Source organism: Oncorhynchus masou, chromosome 30, assembly GCF_036934945.1.
Source record: "Oncorhynchus masou masou isolate Uvic2021 chromosome 30, UVic_Omas_1.1, whole genome shotgun sequence".
Taxonomy (NCBI): Eukaryota; Metazoa; Chordata; class Actinopteri; order Salmoniformes; family Salmonidae; genus Oncorhynchus; species Oncorhynchus masou.
In genome coordinates, this window is record NC_088241.1 from 19,747,752 (window position 1) to 19,766,539 (window position 18,788).

The 18,788-nt window shown below is 42.0% G+C and overlaps 1 protein-coding gene across 1 annotated transcript in view; it reads right to left on the bottom strand.

The window, feature by feature from the left end:
- Window positions 1-346: 346 nt before the first annotated feature.
- The window catches only part of LOC135522279 (myotubularin-related protein 11-like), a 32,478-nt gene continuing 14,036 nt past the window's right edge, over window positions 347-18,788 (bottom strand). The window contains exons 4-17 of the mRNA XM_064948383.1: window positions 18,577-18,646; window positions 18,207-18,346; window positions 12,843-12,927; window positions 10,080-10,227; window positions 9,766-9,853; window positions 9,427-9,515; window positions 8,933-9,057; window positions 6,558-6,636; window positions 6,015-6,085; window positions 4,787-4,959; window positions 4,451-4,621; window positions 3,927-4,145; window positions 3,087-3,413; window positions 347-2,761 (exon numbers count right to left, since the gene is read on the bottom strand). Of these exons, the coding sequence (XP_064804455.1) occupies window positions 2,327-2,761; window positions 3,087-3,413; window positions 3,927-4,145; window positions 4,451-4,621; window positions 4,787-4,959; window positions 6,015-6,085; window positions 6,558-6,636; window positions 8,933-9,057; window positions 9,427-9,515; window positions 9,766-9,853; window positions 10,080-10,227; window positions 12,843-12,927; window positions 18,207-18,346; window positions 18,577-18,646 (2,220 nt within the window). The 3' untranslated portion in view covers window positions 347-2,326. The remainder of the gene's footprint in view (window positions 2,762-3,086; window positions 3,414-3,926; window positions 4,146-4,450; window positions 4,622-4,786; window positions 4,960-6,014; window positions 6,086-6,557; window positions 6,637-8,932; window positions 9,058-9,426; window positions 9,516-9,765; window positions 9,854-10,079; window positions 10,228-12,842; window positions 12,928-18,206; window positions 18,347-18,576; window positions 18,647-18,788) is intronic.

Below are 18,788 nucleotides of genomic sequence, written 5' to 3' on the forward strand. Positions count from 1 at the left end.
GTAAAATAAATAAAAAAAATGCTCTCCTTCTCCCACAGACAATGTACACTGACTGCCCATTCACAGGTCTCTACCCACTTTGATGTATTACTCCATTACGCTGCTGTCCATTGATTTCCATTACCATTAGTATTTATCCTGCTACTTGTCACTGTTACTCCTGTTTACATGTCTATCCTACCAGTCACTTTTCATGTAAACACACCTCAACCACTCCAGTACCCCTGCACATTGAATACTGTAAATACTTGCATTCTCATTCTTACTTGTATTTTTTTTTTATTCTATCATCTGTGTATTACTTTCATTACATTTTTGGAAAGAGCTCTCAAGGTAAGAATTTAACTGTACTGTTGTGCATGTGGCGTATAAACTTTGAAACTTGAAAGCAAAGATTTTATGAACTTATAATACAGTTTATTAATCAGGATCCTAACATGCTGATACAAAAAAAATATGTACATCTGGCAAATCATTTTGTCATTCGTACCAAAACAATTAAATATATAATAGTGTATAGATACAGGAAGTAGGGTTGCATGCAAAAAGGGACTTTCATTTTCTCTTTGTATAGCCAATGCCATTAGGGAATGTGATGGCCTTGTGTTTTTTCCATGGAAGACAAGAGCAAAAGTACTGGCATCAAATCCAAAAACTCAAACAACCTGATATTCACTAACTGATATCAAACAGTGTGCTGTGATATTCAAAAATGAATATTTACATCCCTTGAATAATTCAAAATGCTCTTGGACTGAGGCATAGGAATGACTGTAGGTAATGGAAGAGTGAGGATGTACACCAATGTAAGTCATATATATATAACCACCTTCAGCCTTTATATTTCATAATAAACACGAGACATTTCAGTGAGAAATACATTGTATGCCAGCCAGAAACCCTTTCATCCGATGTCACACAATACAAGTACTTCTCTGCATGTAAATGCTAGTTTTGTATAAACACACAGTACATCCCTGTAGCCTGAAGAGTGTTACAGTATATGGAAAACATGCCAGTGTATTTGCTGCTTAATATTCACATCATGCAAACAACAATCTGGCTGGACTGAGTAGCCCAGTCCCAATAGCTCACTGGGCTTTGAATGAAATGACGCATTTAGAAGTCCTTGACCTGAATGCTAGCTGCATACGAAACTAGCAGTCAGGACAAGTCGTGAAAAAAATACACTATTGAAAAAAAAAGTAGCTTACCTTAAAAAAAGCTACATATAGAAGAACCAAATAAATGGAAATTATAAATATGAACCATCAGAACTTATGGTTTGCACAATGACACCATAAGGGGGAAAAAAAGAGTAATACTCATCTTGGTCACGACCACTTAAGAATGTATCGTTAAATATTCTGAAATTCATACGCAACCAAAGTTGGTCAATAATACTTAGAACTCTCAATAGAGATGCACAGACCATAAAAATAATAGCACTTTTACAGCAATATTAACTGACCATGGTCATAATCTGAAAGACCGGGTTATGATACGGAGTTCACTACTAGCATGCAAGTATAAAGATATGGGAACAGTATCAAAATAGCTCGTGCCCTAAATTCCAGATCAAATTTACTGGACAAAATGCCTGGAGTTACAACTGCATGTTTGTTTTGTGTCGCCAATGTCGGTCCCTAGTGTTTACTTGGTGAACAGCCCTCTGTATTTTTCCTCTCAAGGCTGAGTTGGTTTTGGAACTGTGGGTTATTGTCACACAAAAGGAGCGAAGAGTCAGGACAACAGTCCTATTATAGCTGTCTTTTCAAGAATTAATGTTGTCACTCAGCTGAAATCACTATTCTAAAAACGGCTGAAGTCTGATCAATAGAAGTATTTGATTCCATATTTCAGCCAACGGCTCATTGTTTGTGCTCTCAGGTCATTAGCTTATCAATCATCATCAGCCCTTATTCATTTTGGGTATTAGCTTGCTGCTTTTAGAAACACCACAACTTTCTCAGGGAATGCTGACCAGACCATCAGTTTGGTGTGTCATATTCAGTAAAACAGACCATTTGATACAAGTAAAACAATCTTTCAGAGACATTTCAAATACTATTTGTGCTTTGCACTGCTCAATGCATTATTACTGCAGTTTAGTCTCTCCTCCCTGCTTAGTACATGACTCTCCTCATCTTGTTATGGCCTCAAAGCCCCTCAAACAGGCCTTGACAGGAAAATCCCATCAGGTTCCACCCAGAGATCAGGTGTCGGGGAAGGAAATAGTCTTGGAGGGTGTGTATAGGTTCTAGAGTGCTGAGCCAGGAGGAACAGTTTGTACCATTTGTGCTAACTGACAGCGGACACCCAGAGCTCAGGAACCCAGTGAAGTACCGTTGCTCTTGGGCAGCTTGGCATTATTATTGGGTGCGGGGAAATAACGCTGGTCTGGACGGGACTCTGAAGAGGATGGGTGGCCAAACAGGAATGTGTGCTTGCTGCTGTCTCTGGGGCCAGGTCTAGATAGAGGGGCAGAGGAAACTGGAGGAACCATGGGTTGGAGGTTCAAGACAGGGGGCGTGGTTCTGGAGACAACCGGCCCAGGGTGTCTGCAGGCTGGGAAGAGGAAGGTGCTATTGTTGGTGTTCTGGTTGAGGTTGGAGTCTGTCTGACGGGGCTCCAGGGTCTTGGCTGGGACTGTGTTAGTGGGGCTGGAGGCCAACGCCAGCTTGTCTCTAAGCTGCTGGACCTCCCAGGCTAGCTGTTCCACTGGGTGCTGGGTGGATGAGGAGATGGGGTGGGAGAACGCCTGAGGACACAACATGGCCAGGGTTTATGTTAGTTTATGACACCATCATGACTACAGCCATCCATGAGGAACTAATTGCAGTTTCTGATGTGACCAGCAAAAATTAGAAGCTTGTCCAGTAAAACATATAAAAATATTAAGTTTGATTTCTTACTATATTTTTTATGCAATACCTCTAGTTGAAATCCTTTTTCAGATACCGAGTTCAAAGTTCATTTTGATCTCCCACCTACATACCAGTAGAGTAGGCTATTATAAACATCCCCATGGCAACAGTGTTCTAGGCTCTGTATAGTAGTGAGAATGATCCTCCTTCCCTATGTACCTGAGCATGAAGAGCCCCACGGAGGTAGCAGTCTCTCCACACACCTAAGCAGGGCCCCAGGAGCAAGGGCAGCAGAGGCTCATAGGGGTCCAGGGGCCCCTGGAGACCCGATATGGTGGTGGTGTGGCCCTGGGGGAGCTCTGTGAGGGCCCAGGCCTTCAGAAGCCTCTCCAGGCCCGGCAGGTTCTCTGAGGAGGACCCCCCTCTCCGGTGACTCTTCCGGTAGACGCCTGAGCCCCCTCCGCTGCGCCAGGGCAGGAGGTTAGCAGAGCAAGAGAAGGAGCCCCTGGAGAGCAGGAACACAGAGCCTGGTGCGCTGTCACTCAGCTGAGAGAGGGAGGGAGAGAAGAAAGAGATAGGTGGAGATTAATACGTTTAAATATCCCTTATGTACCTTAAGGGTGGCAGCGTTGGGCCAGTAACCAAAAGCTGGCTGGCTCATACCCCCGAGCTGACAAGGTAAAAACCTGTCGTACTGCCCCTGAACAAGACCCACTGTTCATAGACGGTCACTGAAAATAAGAATTTGTTCTTAACTGACTTGCCTAGTTAAATAAAGGTTAAATTAAAATAAAATATATTATGAAACATGTTGCAATACTGAGATCTACCACACGGAGGTGCAGTGGGCTTGTGCTCTTCCCTCATCATGGCCATTAATATTTGTGTGTTTGTGTGTGAGCGGGGTGGCTTTTGTAAGACAAGAGCTCATTAAAATAGCAATAGAGTTACTAAGCACTCTAACATGAATGATCAAATGCATGATTTGCATTTACATTGTGCTTTTCACACTCCTAGCGTCTGGCTGTATCCCCCATAACAACATCCTCTCTCTCCTACCCTGTGTGCCTCAGGGTTGGTGTTGAGGTTGCCGTTGAATAGGGGCTGTGGCAGGGCGGGCAGAGACACTGGCTGGGTGAAACGTTCCCGTCTCTGGCTGCTGTACTGCAGAGCCCAGTCCCACACAGGGGGCAGAGGAGGGTCTGAGGGATCCTGGAAGGAGCCCCTGGGTACCACATCTCTCCAGCCGTTCACTGGAGTGTAACTCTGGGATAGATTCTGGGAGAGACAATAAGGGATGGAGGAAGAAGAGGTGAGAGAACAGTGATTCGTCTGATTCAATCTGAGCTCATTCAAGAGTTATCGTTGAAGACAATCTGAGCTGATGCATGTGTGGGATTGAAAATGATGTGGACTCGCCTCGCAAATCAACCGCTTTAATCTAAGATGGTTTACAGAATTACGACTTTGAAACAGTTATTTCCAACTTTTTCCATGTTAGCCTTGGGTAGCATACCTACAGTGTATCTTGTTTAGTACTACAGCTTCAGCATTAGCGGTGGTGTTGCTAAACAGTGGCCTACCTGTGAGCGTTTGCACCTCTCCCTGTGGCAGTTGGCCAGAAAACTGCTGAAGAGGGGCAGGTGGAAGCTGTCATGGAGGGCCAGCAGGAAGTCCCCTGTCAGCTGGAAGCGGGACGGGTACTGGACCCACAGCTGCCACGCACAGTCCAGGAAGAGCAGGAACACTGGTGCCTAGTGGGGACAAAACACAGGGTTAAGAAAGATGGGAGATCACCACAGACAAATGACTGGCATTAAACGCTGTGTCCTAATGCAAATAGTTTCATTTCCTTGCTCTTTTTCCTCCATGACCATTGATAGGCGAGTTGACTGATAGGTGACAGCTTATCCTCTCACCTCTTCCTTGTCGCTGTCCCTGTGGTAGTTGATGCGGTTGAGGAAGCGGTGTCCGGCCATCACCCACTCCTTCTGCACCAGACCCTGGAAGCCCACCCTGGTCCTGCAGTGGGGGTCACACATCACCTGCACCAGACTGGACACCACACAGGTCATGTCCCGGTCTTCCGCCTCTGCACACAAGAGGAAATAATAATCATTTGTAACTGAACACAGTAACAGAACACATATTCAGGGCTCAGATATCAGAGGATAAGAGAAGTATCCACAAAATAAAAGATTTGAGAAGATGCCTTGTATAAAAAAAACAACACAACATGACAATCTAAATGCCACAGTCTCACATCAGCCCTTTCATTCTCACTTTCATCCCCCCCCCCCAATCCTCACAGAACTCCCAAATCCCCACATCTGGTTGGCAGGTTTTTTTTATGTTGGCTGGGCCTGTCTGAAAATGCCATTGGGTAATTTCTCCAGTCATTTACTTGTGTTCAGGACACTGTCAGCTCTGTGGTTTTAGGGGGGTGATATGCAACCCTCTTCTCTAAAAAGCCCACTTGAGGCTGGCCAGGCAACACAACTCATATGGGGGGAAGGGAAATCACAGAGCAGTAGCAGCCATTGTTCATGTGATACAGAGTTCTGTTGACTTTTCAGTCTGTGGTGGCTACCTTATCAACAGACTAGGATGGACTCACAGCCCAATTATATGTGTCAGTACAAGGAGTCATGTAATAATAATGTATGAACATAATTGTATTTAGTCAAGAACGTCTGTAGCTTTGCCATAAGACTGTTCTCTCTCATAATAGACTGTAATATTACACTTATCTCTCCAAGGCTGTGGTCTCCAGCCTGGGTGCCAGACTATTTATGTTCAACATCGCTAGTTCGCTACGTCCTTGCCTTGTGTGGCAAGACAACCACAAGCTGGATAAAACAGAAACAGACAGACTGGCACCCACCTTGAACTTCCAACACACTACAGTAAACTTCCACAACTAAGTGAGCCAGTCAGCATGACAATATGGTACACTATCATAACACAACCTCACCAGACACAATAGACTTACCACCTGCTGCATTAGTGTCCTAGTAAAGTAGTGCTTCTAAAGTACGAGCCTCCTTCAGGGTAAGCCCTAATGCCGCTTTAATGAGGGATGCAGCGTGAATAATAAATGAACGGATTGAATATTCGGTACTGCTTGGCCCTCGACACGGGACTCACCTTGAAGCACCACGGTCAGGTGACCTCCGCGGAGCAGACAGGCCACCTCAGCAGCTTTCCTCAGACAACACCTGGGGTGGGAGCAGAGCAGCATCCTAATCAGGCTAACGCTATGCTACTATCACAGTTATAGCTAGTTTAAGCACATAGATGTTTCAACATCCACGTGTGTAAGCCTGTAAAAAAAGCTATGCACTAGGTCTTGGTCTACTGTGTAGATATAACAAGCTCCAACACTTATTGAATATATGAGAGCTACATTCAACATCCATGTGTGTAGGCCTATTAATAGCCTCATGCTAAAGGTATGTTAGAGCATTCCAAATCTGCTTACAGCTAATGTAACACAATAAAGCCACATATTCAACCAGGGCTAGGCTAATGTGCTATAATGGTACATTCATACTACATCAACATTGAACTAAAGGCTATTCACTATCATTACTAGGTAGACATAAATAAATCGACCAAATCAATGTAGGCCCAGCACATTTTTTAAAGATAATTTATTGCATTGATGAGAAGCCAATCAGGACCTCTCACCTGGTGTAGTCCAGCCAATGGGTGCTCTCCAGCGTAGACAGCCATTTGTCATCTGGCACAGACACAGATGTGGAGATGTCTGTGGACCAACACAGAAGACAAAGAAACCTTGTTCATGTTTTTGTCGAAGGAGCCTTATTATACATAAATTAGGGTGGGGATTTGTCAAGTTAAGATATACTATTGCACCTGAAATATTTAAATAAGATCCATAGCTCTACATATCAAATGAGTTTGGTTGTAAATACATATCTTCTGAAAACATATTGTTTAAGTCTTACATTTTTTTTTCTCACAATTGTTAAGGTAGTTCAAACATGACATGATGAGTGAGGCTCATAGATTTGTGCGGCTGTTGTCTATCCAAATCCATCAGCCTTGTGAAGCGGTATCACACAATAAACCAAACAATGTGAGAGCCATGGGAATCAGTGACCTGTGGTGTGCCCTGCCTTGACAATGTGAACTCCACATCAGCACAACAGAGAGGGTGTTGTCTAGGAAACTAGTTGTCTCCTAGTTTAGATAAACAGTCTCTCATAGCTTTTTTGACTTCTCACAGCATACAGGAAGAAGAGTCAGGAAAAACATGCCACCATCACATGCTGCTCACATATCTTATAATTTGCATATCGCTACATATTCGTTGCCAAACCCACTGGATCCAGGTAATCTATAAGTCTTTGCTCGGTAGCCTTAGCTCAGCTCACTGGTCTCCATAGCAACACCCACCCTTGACACACGCTCCAGCAGGTATATTTCACTGGTCATCCCCAAAGCCAACACCTCCTTTGGTCGCCTTTCCTTCCAGTTCTCTGCTGCCAATGACAGGAACGAATTGCAAAAAGCACGGAAGCTGGAGACTCTCTAACTTTAAGCATCAGCTGTCAGAGCAGCTTACCGATCACTGTACCATACACAGCAAATCTGTAAATAGCACACCCAACTACCTCATCCCCATATTGTTATCTTTTTGCTCTTTTGCACCCCAGTATCTCTACTTGCACATCATCATCTGCACATCTATCACTCCAGTGTTAATGCTAAATTGCAATTATTTCACCTCTATGGCCTTACCTCCCTAATATTCTACATTTGCACACACAGTGCATAGATTTTTCTATTGTTTTATTGACTGTACGTTTGTTTATGTGTAACTCTGTGCTGTTGTTTTTGTCACACTGCTTTGCTTTATCTTGGCCAGGTCACAGTTGTAAATGAAAACTTGTTCTCAACTAGCCTACCTGGTTAAATAAATACATTTTATTTAATTTTTTTAATGAGTAGTATACGCCAGTGGTGGAAAAAGTACCCAATTTTCATACTTGCGTAAAAGTAAAGCTACCTTGAAAGAAAATGAAATAAAAGTGAAAATCCCCCAGTAAAATACTACTTGAGTAAAAGTCTACGAGTATTTAGTTTGAAATGTACTTAAGTATCAAAAGTAAAAGTATAAATCATTAAACATTTCTTATATTAAGCAAACCAGACAACACAATTTTCTTGTTTTTATTTATTTATGGATAGCCAGGGGCACAGTTCAACACTCAAACATAATTTACAAATTAAGCATTTGTGTTTAGTGATACTGTCAGATAAGAGGCAGTAGGGATGACCAGGGCTGTTCTCTTGATAAGTGTGTGAATTAGACAATTTCCCTGTCCCGCTAAGAGTTCAAAATGTAACGAGTACTTTTGGGTGTCAGGGAAAACATAAGGAGTAAAAAGTACATTATTTTCTTAGGAATGTAGTGGAGTAAAAGTAAAAGTTGCCACAAATATAAACAATAAAGTAAAGTACAGATACCCCAAAAAACAACTTAAGTAGTACTTTAAAGTATTTTTACACCACTGGTGTACGCTTATATGAGGGGGTATACATTGATTTATTGAGGATCTAACTGAATCCAAATCTGTAATTTCAGGAGGTAAATTGGTGTCTGGGGTCTTGTCATCTGAATGTGATCTCTGCTAACCTACCATCTCTGTCTCAGTAGCATTGTAATGGGAAGCACATGGAAACAGATTAACACCACTTTAAGTCCTCTATAAAATCTGCATGCCCACTGTCCCTCAGGGCTAGAGTGCCCCTCCATAGATGCGGTGTAAAACGTGTGCTAAAGCGAATTAATTTGTCAACAAATAAAAAAGACAGCACGGGAGAGGCAAGGGGAGGGCTTGCCAATGAAACTGGCAACCACAATCAAATGTCTATCAGGCTATCATGTGAAACGAAAACAGAATACACTCCTATGTTTAAATTCACTGTAGCAACATTTTGACAAACGTTTTATCCAGTGTGGGACTTTGTCAGGTACATTAAAACACACACCAATACACTTGTCTTTCCAAAAAGTGCAGATGATTTGTACTGACCTCCCAGACACAGAGCCCGTAGGCGGGTGTGTGCCAGCTGTATGTCTGTGGGTGAAGGCATCTCGTCTCCCAGCTCCACCACCACACATAGAGACTGGCCCCCAAACAGGATCAACTCCAGGTTCCTACAGTAACACCCCACAGGACAGACAGACAGGGACCCCTAAGCATTATTCTCTGTGATTAGACATGTCACATTCCATTACTTTGTAACCATAGCCCAGGGCTAGTAAACTATCTTGCCCCCAGTCTAAGCACTGTCTCAGACATGCACAAGGAATAGCATTCAACGATAGCCTGCTAACCTGTCCCATCTCAGGAATGGCCAGGTAACATGTACATGATTACAGGTTAGTTTTGACTTAAAAATTCTGCTGTGAAGCAATAGCCTTTGGCATAAAAACAAACAACAACAGTATTACTATGTTAATCTCTCTCTCTCTCACACACACACACACACACACACACACACACACACACACACACGCGCACACCTGATGTCATCCTTCTCATGGTAGATGTTGTTCTGGAAGCTGGCCATCCGTAGCAGGTCACTGCCCCGAGGATGTCGCCAACACCAGCGCTGGACGACAACAGTAACACAGATTTAGACACAACGTGATCACAATAGTAATGTTTTTTTGTTCTGAAATCCCTGTATGAGTTCTTAGTGACCAGGGCATGAGATTTTAAATGAGTTTTCTGACATGACTGATATTGTGGGGTCATATGATGAGTGGTAGAGTTCTACTTACAGGATTGACTGATATTAATGAGTGGTAGACTTCTGCTTACGAGATTGACTGATTGATGAGTGGTAGAGTTCTACTTACAGGAATGCGTCCCTCGTTGAAGTGGGCAAAGGTCTTCTTCAGCTCAGTGTCTAGAACTTTCTGAGGGACCACGTTGAACTTGGGCAGACTGACGTGAAATAGGAGAAAATTACATTAACCATTGCAAGTTCAATGGGCATTTGGGCTAGGATACTGACTATACACCAGGAGCACAGTGTGAGCAGGCTTCTGTTACAGTCCAACACTAACAGGACCAGAGTGGGAAACTATATCATGTATTTTATATTTTCCACTAATAAAGTTCCATACAGGTGAACCACCAGGAAGCGTCAGATGGTGGGTGTATAGGCTACCTGGTGGACATCTCAAAGCGGTCATTGACAGAGCTGACCCTCCAGCCGCAAGCCCCGGTCCTCTCTAGCTCCTGCTCCCAGTCCGACAAACTATCAAACCAGTTCATCTGGGCGTCACGCCTACGGTTGCTTAGAAACTGCTTCATCTCTGGGGGGGAGAGGAGGTGGTGGAGAAATTTAGCTTTCCTTGAGAGAAGCTTTCCTTGCCACACTGAAACATTGGTTATGCTGATTTGATGTGTATCACTATTAATACATTTTAATATCAAGTTTAAAGCTGCATTATGTCACTTTTTGGGCAACCTGGCGAAATTCACATAGAAATCGTGTTATAGATCTGTCATTCTCATTAAAAGCAAGTATAAGAAACTGTAGATATGTTCTATGTGTGCTATTTCTATGGTTCCCGTTCTTAAGTATAGTTTTTGTGTCTTTTACTTTCGGTTTTGTACACCAGCTTCAAACAGCTGAAAATACTATATTTTTGGTAATGGAAAATATATTTCACAGCGGTTTACATGGTACATTATTCTCGCCCCAACACTTGCTTGTTTTGTCACATAAATTGTAATTAGGGGAACTATTAGAATTTTAGCAACCAGGAAAGGGCTGAGTGATTTCTGTATAGTGTATCTTTAATGCTATTCTATTCAGCTAGAATAGAATGGTTGTAGGTCAGGGGTTTGCAGTTGTTTGGTGTATAGACCTGAACACATCCTGACCACACTTGAACCTTTGACAGGGTTCAGCAGGGTGATATTTCAGATAGCTTAACATTAGAACTGCCTAAGAGCTAGCTGGATGTACCCTGGCCAGTGTAGCGTACCGTAGTATTGAATAGCATTACATATTAGCATGGTGTATAGTAGTGGCTCATGTTTATGTATACAGTGTGTTCTGTCCAGTCAGATATTCACTGTAATGGTGAAAACCAAGTTACTTCTTAGTTGGCAGCTACATGTTTTATATTTTGTGTCTGCACCTGTAACTTTCAGTTGAATATATATATATTTATTGGATATTTCAAACTGTATTAACAAATCAAAAACTGAAAAATTGGGCGTGCAAAATTATTATAGTTAATATAGCGCCACCTTTTGCTGCGATTACATATATGTCTATCAGTTTTGCACATTATATGTTTTATAAAAGGGAAAAAAATGTTGTTCTTTATAAAAGGGAAAAAAATGTTTATTTTTGACTGAACTTGCTTTATGTTTTGATCATTGTCTTTTGAGAGGTTACGATGAAATGTTTTGTCCCATCATATGTTACATATACATATACATATATACATATATATATACATATACATATACATATATACATATACATATACATATATGGTATATATACATACATATATATACATATATACATACATATACACACACACACACACACACACACATATATATACATACACATATATATATATATATATACATACACATACATACACATTCATATATATATATATATATACATATACATATATACATATATATACCTCAGCTGTAGATCTCTGCAGTTCATCCAGATGATATGGGCCTCTTGGCTGCACTGATCAGTCTTCTCCTTGTATAGCTGAAGGTTTACACAGGTCTTGGTAGATTTATGATATATACAGTGCTCCTTGGGATGTTTACACATATCCAAACATATACATATCGGACCTGCCTGGTGTGTTCCTTGTTCTTATGATATACGGACCTCTGAGACTATCACAGTAGGTGCATTTATACATGATTACATATTTATCACATCATTTAGGTCAACATTGGATCATTATCCTCACTGAACTTCTATATGAAAGTAAAGGGGCTGAATAACACACAGTTTTTGATAGTTTGAAATACAATAAATGCCGTTACTTATGATTGTGTTACTTGTTGTTGATTCTTCACACAGTTTTATATCTTTATGTTTGAAGCCTGAAATGTGGCAAAAGGTTAAAGTTCAACGAATATAGCAAGGCACTGTATATATACATATATATATACATATATACATACATATACATATACATATATATATACATATACATATACACACATATATATATACATATACATATACATATACACATATACACATATACACATATACATATATATATATATATATATATATATATATATATATATATATATATATATACATATATATATATACACACACACACACACACACACACACACACACACACACACACACACACACACACACACACACGTACACACATACATACATCCATACATCCATACATATATATATATATAGATATATATATATATATATATATATACAGTATCATATATTTTTTTTAATGTTTGATGACATAAAGATACAACCTTTTTACCATGTAATACAATAAAAATACAATAATACAGTTTCTAATTTGTATGTCTAACAAACCCTTCCAATGCTTTCAATATGTGAAGAGCTTCAGTGCACTATATAAAAACAGCATGTTCTTTATTTTGGGGGGATATTTGAGAGCCAGAGAGAATACCTGTAAGCTTGAGATTTTATCAAGGGCCTGCCTGCAATAGGAATTATTTCCAGCCCCATAACCCGTCGGACAAAAATGTGTGTGTGTGTGTGTGTGTGTGTGTATTTGTTTGTGTGTATGAATGACTCATGAAGAAATTATTCCAAGTATCTGTATGACCTTTAAAATACTTTAGTTATTTGTACTCAGAATGTACTCTCTTCAATGTCACTTTTTTAATAACGTATTCCAGCGTGTGTGTGACTCACCAACACTCCCCAGGGCTGCGTTCTGGAAGGAGAGGACAGTCCCTGGCTTCAGAGGCTGGTAGGTCTTGGCAATGGTGTACGTTATCTGAGGATGAACAACAAGACTCAGTCTGCTGATCAGCATGACAAAGTGCATCAGCTTTCAACATAGAGGGAGACCCTGTAAGCATGATCACAATGACCTAGCAGACACATCAGTTTATCTAATCACAGGGTAAATGCTGCATAATAGCCATTTGACTCAAATCACAACCCTCTGAAGTCAACCTTCAAATAAGGAGACGCTGGGCATGCTACATGGTAATTAATATAAAATGTGCTTTAAAAGGTAATTTTGTATTTAATCACAAGGACTCGTATACTAAAATATACACACACATGCTGACATAGAGTACAGTGCATTTGGAAAGTATTCAGACCCCTTGACTTTTTACACATTTTGTTACGTTACAGCATTATTCTAAAATGGATGAAAATGTTTTTCCTCATCAATCTACAGTACACACACACACTACTTCATAATGACAAAGGCACATTTATATATACATTATTTTTTACATTAACCAATCAGGCCTTTATGGTAGAGTGGCCAGACGGAAGCAACTTCTCAGTAAAAAGAACATGATAGCCCCTTGGAGTTGGCCAAAAGGCACCGAAAGGACTCTCAGACCATGAGAAAGAAGATTCTCTGTTTTGATTAAACTAACTCTTTGGTCTAAATGCCAAGCGTCACATCTGGAGGAAACCTGGCACCATCCCTACGGTGAAGCATGGTGGTGGCAGCTTCATGCTGTGGAGATGTTTTTCAGCAGCAGGGACTGGGAGACTTGTCAGGATAGAGGGAAAGGTGAACGGAGCAAAGTATAGAGAGACCCTTCATGAAAACCTGCTCCAGAGCAGGGCTGTTACGGTGACCGTATTACTGCCACACCGGCATTCACGAGTCATGAAGGCAGTCAGTCAAATTCCACGTGACCCTTTCGTCACGGTAATTGGGTTTCTCCAAGTTTTGGCGCATCAGAGCTTGCTAACTGCCTGCTACTCAGCACTCTATTGTCCCTCTAATCACTCTGCCATCAATGCAAATGTAATCGAAAATATAATCAAATTTCCCACCTATATGTAAAGACAAGACTAACATCAAGAATAGTCTGATGGGTGACAATATTAGCCGATCACTTGAGAATTTTATATTATCACTTGTGAATGACGCCCAGCTTAAGACAAGAAACAAAGCCTTTTTTGCAATTTAGTCACACACCTCATGTAGCCTAGCCCATAGGCCTATATGTTTTGATAAGGTTTGTGCCAAATAACTTGAGGAGATTAAGCAGATGAATCCGCTTTACAAGGGGCATAGAGCAGTGCGTGAGTTTCAAGTTTGGGGAAGATAATTTTCACCATATAAATCACCTTTATAATAAAAGCATTACATACTTATAACGTGAATACATAGCCTAATAGTTTATCAACATTTTAAGCTAAACATTCTGATCTGATTAGCCTCATTGCGTAAAAAGGTATTTTTGATGCTACTGGTTGTATTAATTTGGGATCTATCACATCCCACCACTGTCCAAGACTATGTTTGGAAAATGCATTTCTCGTCAACTTTTGTACTATGGGGGATAGTAGATTGACATTGGCTTGTGCTTTTGCTATTCGTTATGCCTACTCATCTTGTTGGCTGACGAAACGCAAATGTGGACAGTTCTTCCAATATCTTCAATATGCGACTCGGAATTGGATAAGGACGCCTGCAGTTGCGAACCCGATGTGTCTGTCTTCACTTGTAGCCTGTGAGGAAGACCTGATGTGATGGAGAGCCATGTGAGTGAGAGGTGCTGTTGAGCACACAGCATTCAGGGACTCTAATGAGAGAACACAGCACTCTAATTGTTATAAACTCAGCAAAAAAAATGTCCTTTCACTGTCAACAGTGTTAATTTTCAGCAAACTTAACATGTGAAAATATTTGTATGAATATAACAAGATTCAACAACTGAGACAAAAACTGAACAAGTTCCACAGACATGTGACTAACATAAATGGAATAATGTCTCCCTGAACAAAGGGGGGTCAAAATCAAAAGTAACAATCAGTATCTGGTGTGGCCACCAGCAGCATTAAGTACTGCAGTGCATCTCCTCCTTATGGACTGCACCAGATTTGCCAGTTCTTTCCGTGAGATGTTACCCCACTCTTCCACCAAAGCACCTGAAAGTTCCGGGACATTTCTGGGGGGAATGGCCCTAGCCCTTATCCTCCAATCCAACAGGTCCCAAACGTGCTCAATGGAATTGAGATCTGGGGACTTCGCTGGCCATGGCAGAATACTGACATTCCTGTCTTGCAGGAAATCATGCACAGAATGAGGAGAATGTCTGGTGGCATTGTCATGCTGGAGTGGCGTTGTCATGCTGGAGGGTCATGTCAGGATGAGCCTGCAGGAAGGGTACCAACAGAGGGAGGAGGATGTCTTCCCTGTAACGCACAGCTTTGAGATTGCCTGCAATGACAACAACTCAGTCCGATAATGCTGTGACACACCGCCCCAGACCATGAAGGACCCTCCAGCTCCAAATAGATCCCGCTCCAGAGTACAGGCCTCGGTGTAATGCTCATTCCTTTGACAATAAACGTGAATCCGACCATCACCAATCAGTGAAAAGCACATTTTGCCAGTCCTGTCTTGTCCAGCAATGGTGGGTTTGTGCCCATAGGTGACGTTGTTGCCGGTGATGTCTGGTGAGGACCTGCCTTACAACAGGCCTACAAGCCCTCGGTCCAGCTTCTTGCAGCCTATTGCTGACAGTCTGAGCACTACTGGAGGGATTGTGTGTTCCTGGTGTAACTCGGGCAGTTGTTGCCATCCTGTACCTGTCCCGCAGGTGTGATGTTCGGATGTACCAATCCTGTGTAGGTGTTGTTACACATGGTCTGCCACTGCGAGGATGATCAGCTGTCCATCCTGTCTCCCTGTAGCGCTGTCTCACAGTACGGAAATGGCAATTTATTGCCCTGGCCACATCTGCAGTCCTCATGCCTCCTTGCAGCATGCCTAAGGCACGTTCACGCAGATGAGCAGGGACCCTGGGCATCTTTCTTTCTGCGTTTTCAGAGTCAGTAGAAAGGCCTCTTTAGTGTCCTACATTTTCATAACTGTGACCTTAATTGCCTACCGTTTGTATGCTGTTAGTGTCTTAATGACCGTTCCACAGGTGCATGCTCATTAATTGTTTATGGTTCATTGAACAAATCAAATCAAAGTTTATTTGTCACGTGCTCCGAATACAACAGGTGTAGACCTTATAATAAAATGCTTACTTACAGACCCTAACCAATAGTGCAAAAAAAGGTATTAGGTGAACAATAGGTAAGTAAAGAAATAAAAGCAACAGTAAAAAGACAGTGAAAAACAGTAGCGAGGCTATATACAGTAGCGAGGCTATAAAAGTTGTGAGGCTACATATAGACACCGGTTAGTCAGGCATGGGAAACAGTGTTTAAACCCTTTACAATGAAGATCTAAGCAGTCATTTGGATTTTTACAAATTATCTTTGAAGGACAGGGTCCTGAAAAAGGGATGGTTCTTTTTTTGCTGAGTTTATTTAGCCCAAGAGCACAACGTCCACTGGCTGCAAAAGGCATGGATTTTGTTAGGGGGCATTACGGCCACACAAAGGGGATGCTGCCGGGAAATTCTAGGCATTATCAAGTATTTGTCAAATTGAATGAGAGACTGATGAATTGTGTACAGCCTGCTCAAAAAACAAAGCAGAGGGGCCTCCCGAGTGGTGCAATGGTTTCAAGGCACTGCATCGCAGTGCTAGCTGTGCCACTAGAGATTGAGGGTTCAAGTCCAGGCTTTGTCGCAGCCGGCCGTGACTGGGAGACCCATGGGGCGGTGCACAATTGGCCCAGCGTCGTCTGGGTTAAGGGAGGGTTTGGCCGGCAGGGAAGTCCTTGTCCCATCGAACACTAGCAACTCCTGTGGCGGGCCGGGCGCAGTGCACAGTCGCCAGGTGTACGGTGTTTCCTCCGACATTGGTGCAACTGGCTTCCGGGTTAAGTGGGCATTGTGTCAAGAAGCAGTGCGGCTTGGTTGGGTTGTGTTTGGGAGGACGGACGGCTCTCGACCTTCGCCTCACCTGAGTCTGTACGGGAGTTGCAGCGATGAGACAAGACTGTAACTGAGACAAGACTGTAACTACCAAATCATTATTAGAGTCGAGTCATGCAGCCTTACAATTAATTAAATTTAAACATATAGCCCAACATTTTTTAGAAAAACTAAAGTTAAATGAATAACTCTAAATTAGGCATATAGGAGTACCTATTTCTTTGTTAACTGCTCAATACAGAATAGCCACATGTGCGCAGTTTCTCAAATCGTTATGTGAAAAAGTATCCTTTCTACTTTATTCAGCTTTGTTAAATTTTATTCTAGAAAATGATATTAAATAATGGCACGGAATTCTAAGCAAATCCTGTCTGCTAAACTAACTAGTGTAGCCCACAGCCATATGGCAGAGCCAGATCAGGACTTAATATAAGGACATACATGGATTTATTGTGAAGGTGTAGGCTATATTACATGGATTTATAAGACTTTATAAAATGTAGACGTTCCAACAGTCTGTATCAGTGGCTTGTAGGCTATGTGTGGAGGCTAGGAGTTGCTAAATGTGTTTATGTTAATTAATGGTAAATTACCATGAAACCGGCAGTTATTTGCTTGACAATCACTGGCTGATGAAATTTAGTGACTGCCACAGCCCTACTGCAGAGCGCTCTGGACTTCAGACTGGTTCGAAGGTTCCCCTTCCAACAGGACAACGACCCTAAGCACACAGCCAAGACAACAGAGGAGTGGCTTCGGGACAAGTCTCTGAATGTCCTTGAGTGGCCCAGCCAGAGCCCGGACTTTAACACGATCAAACATCTCTGGACCTGAAAATAGCTGTGCAGCGATGCTCTCCATCCAACCTGACAGAGCTTGAGAGGATCTGCAGAGAAGAATGGGAGAAACTCCCCAAATACAGATGTGCCAAGCTTGTAGTGTAATACCCAAGAAGACCCAAGGCTGTAATCGCTGCCAAAGGTGCTTCAACAAAGTAAAGGGTCTGAATACTTATGTAAATGTGATATTTCCATTTTAAAAACCTGCTATTGTGTGTCGATTGATGAGGAAAAAAATAATTTAATCAATTTTAGAATAAGGCTGTAATGTAACAAAATGTTGAAAAAGTCAAGGGGTCTGAATTCTTTCCGAATGCACTGTATACACGCATGCACACACACACACACATGCAGAAACATACACACGCAGACACATGCACACGCACAGACACAAACACTACCTCCACAGCCTGTGTGTCGGGGGTGAGGCGGTCGAAGAGGAAGCAGAGAACACGCAGGTCCCGGCAGTACAACACCAGCTCCTCAGGAGTGAACTTCAGAGAGGAGCTAGCCGTCACCAGCTTGGTCCGGGATGGGCCCACTGCAGCACAGAGGTTACACAACAATCTTACAGTCAAAACCCAGGTACACCACTGATGGTTCATAGCCTCAGCTTCCTGTGTCAAGCAGAGTCTAGAATTGGGTTTAGGATATTACCACTGTTTATTATTTATATCATTCATCAGATTTTCTTTTACAAGTACATCTCGTGGCTCTCATAGAACAAATGACTTTGGGAGCACGACAGCCTAGTAGTTGTAGAAGCCTTACCAGCTACAACCTTCTCAATGGAGGCCAGGGCCACGTCATGATCCCCCAGGAGAACAGGGTCTGCGTTGTCCTACATACGGAGGGTTAGAGGGATGGTACAAATATAGGTCAGTTTGTCTGATCAGGATTTTTCTACACCAATGAATGGATGGTCTGAAAACGTTTGATATGATGTTGTTGATTGTGATGATGATTACGCCCACATACCTTCT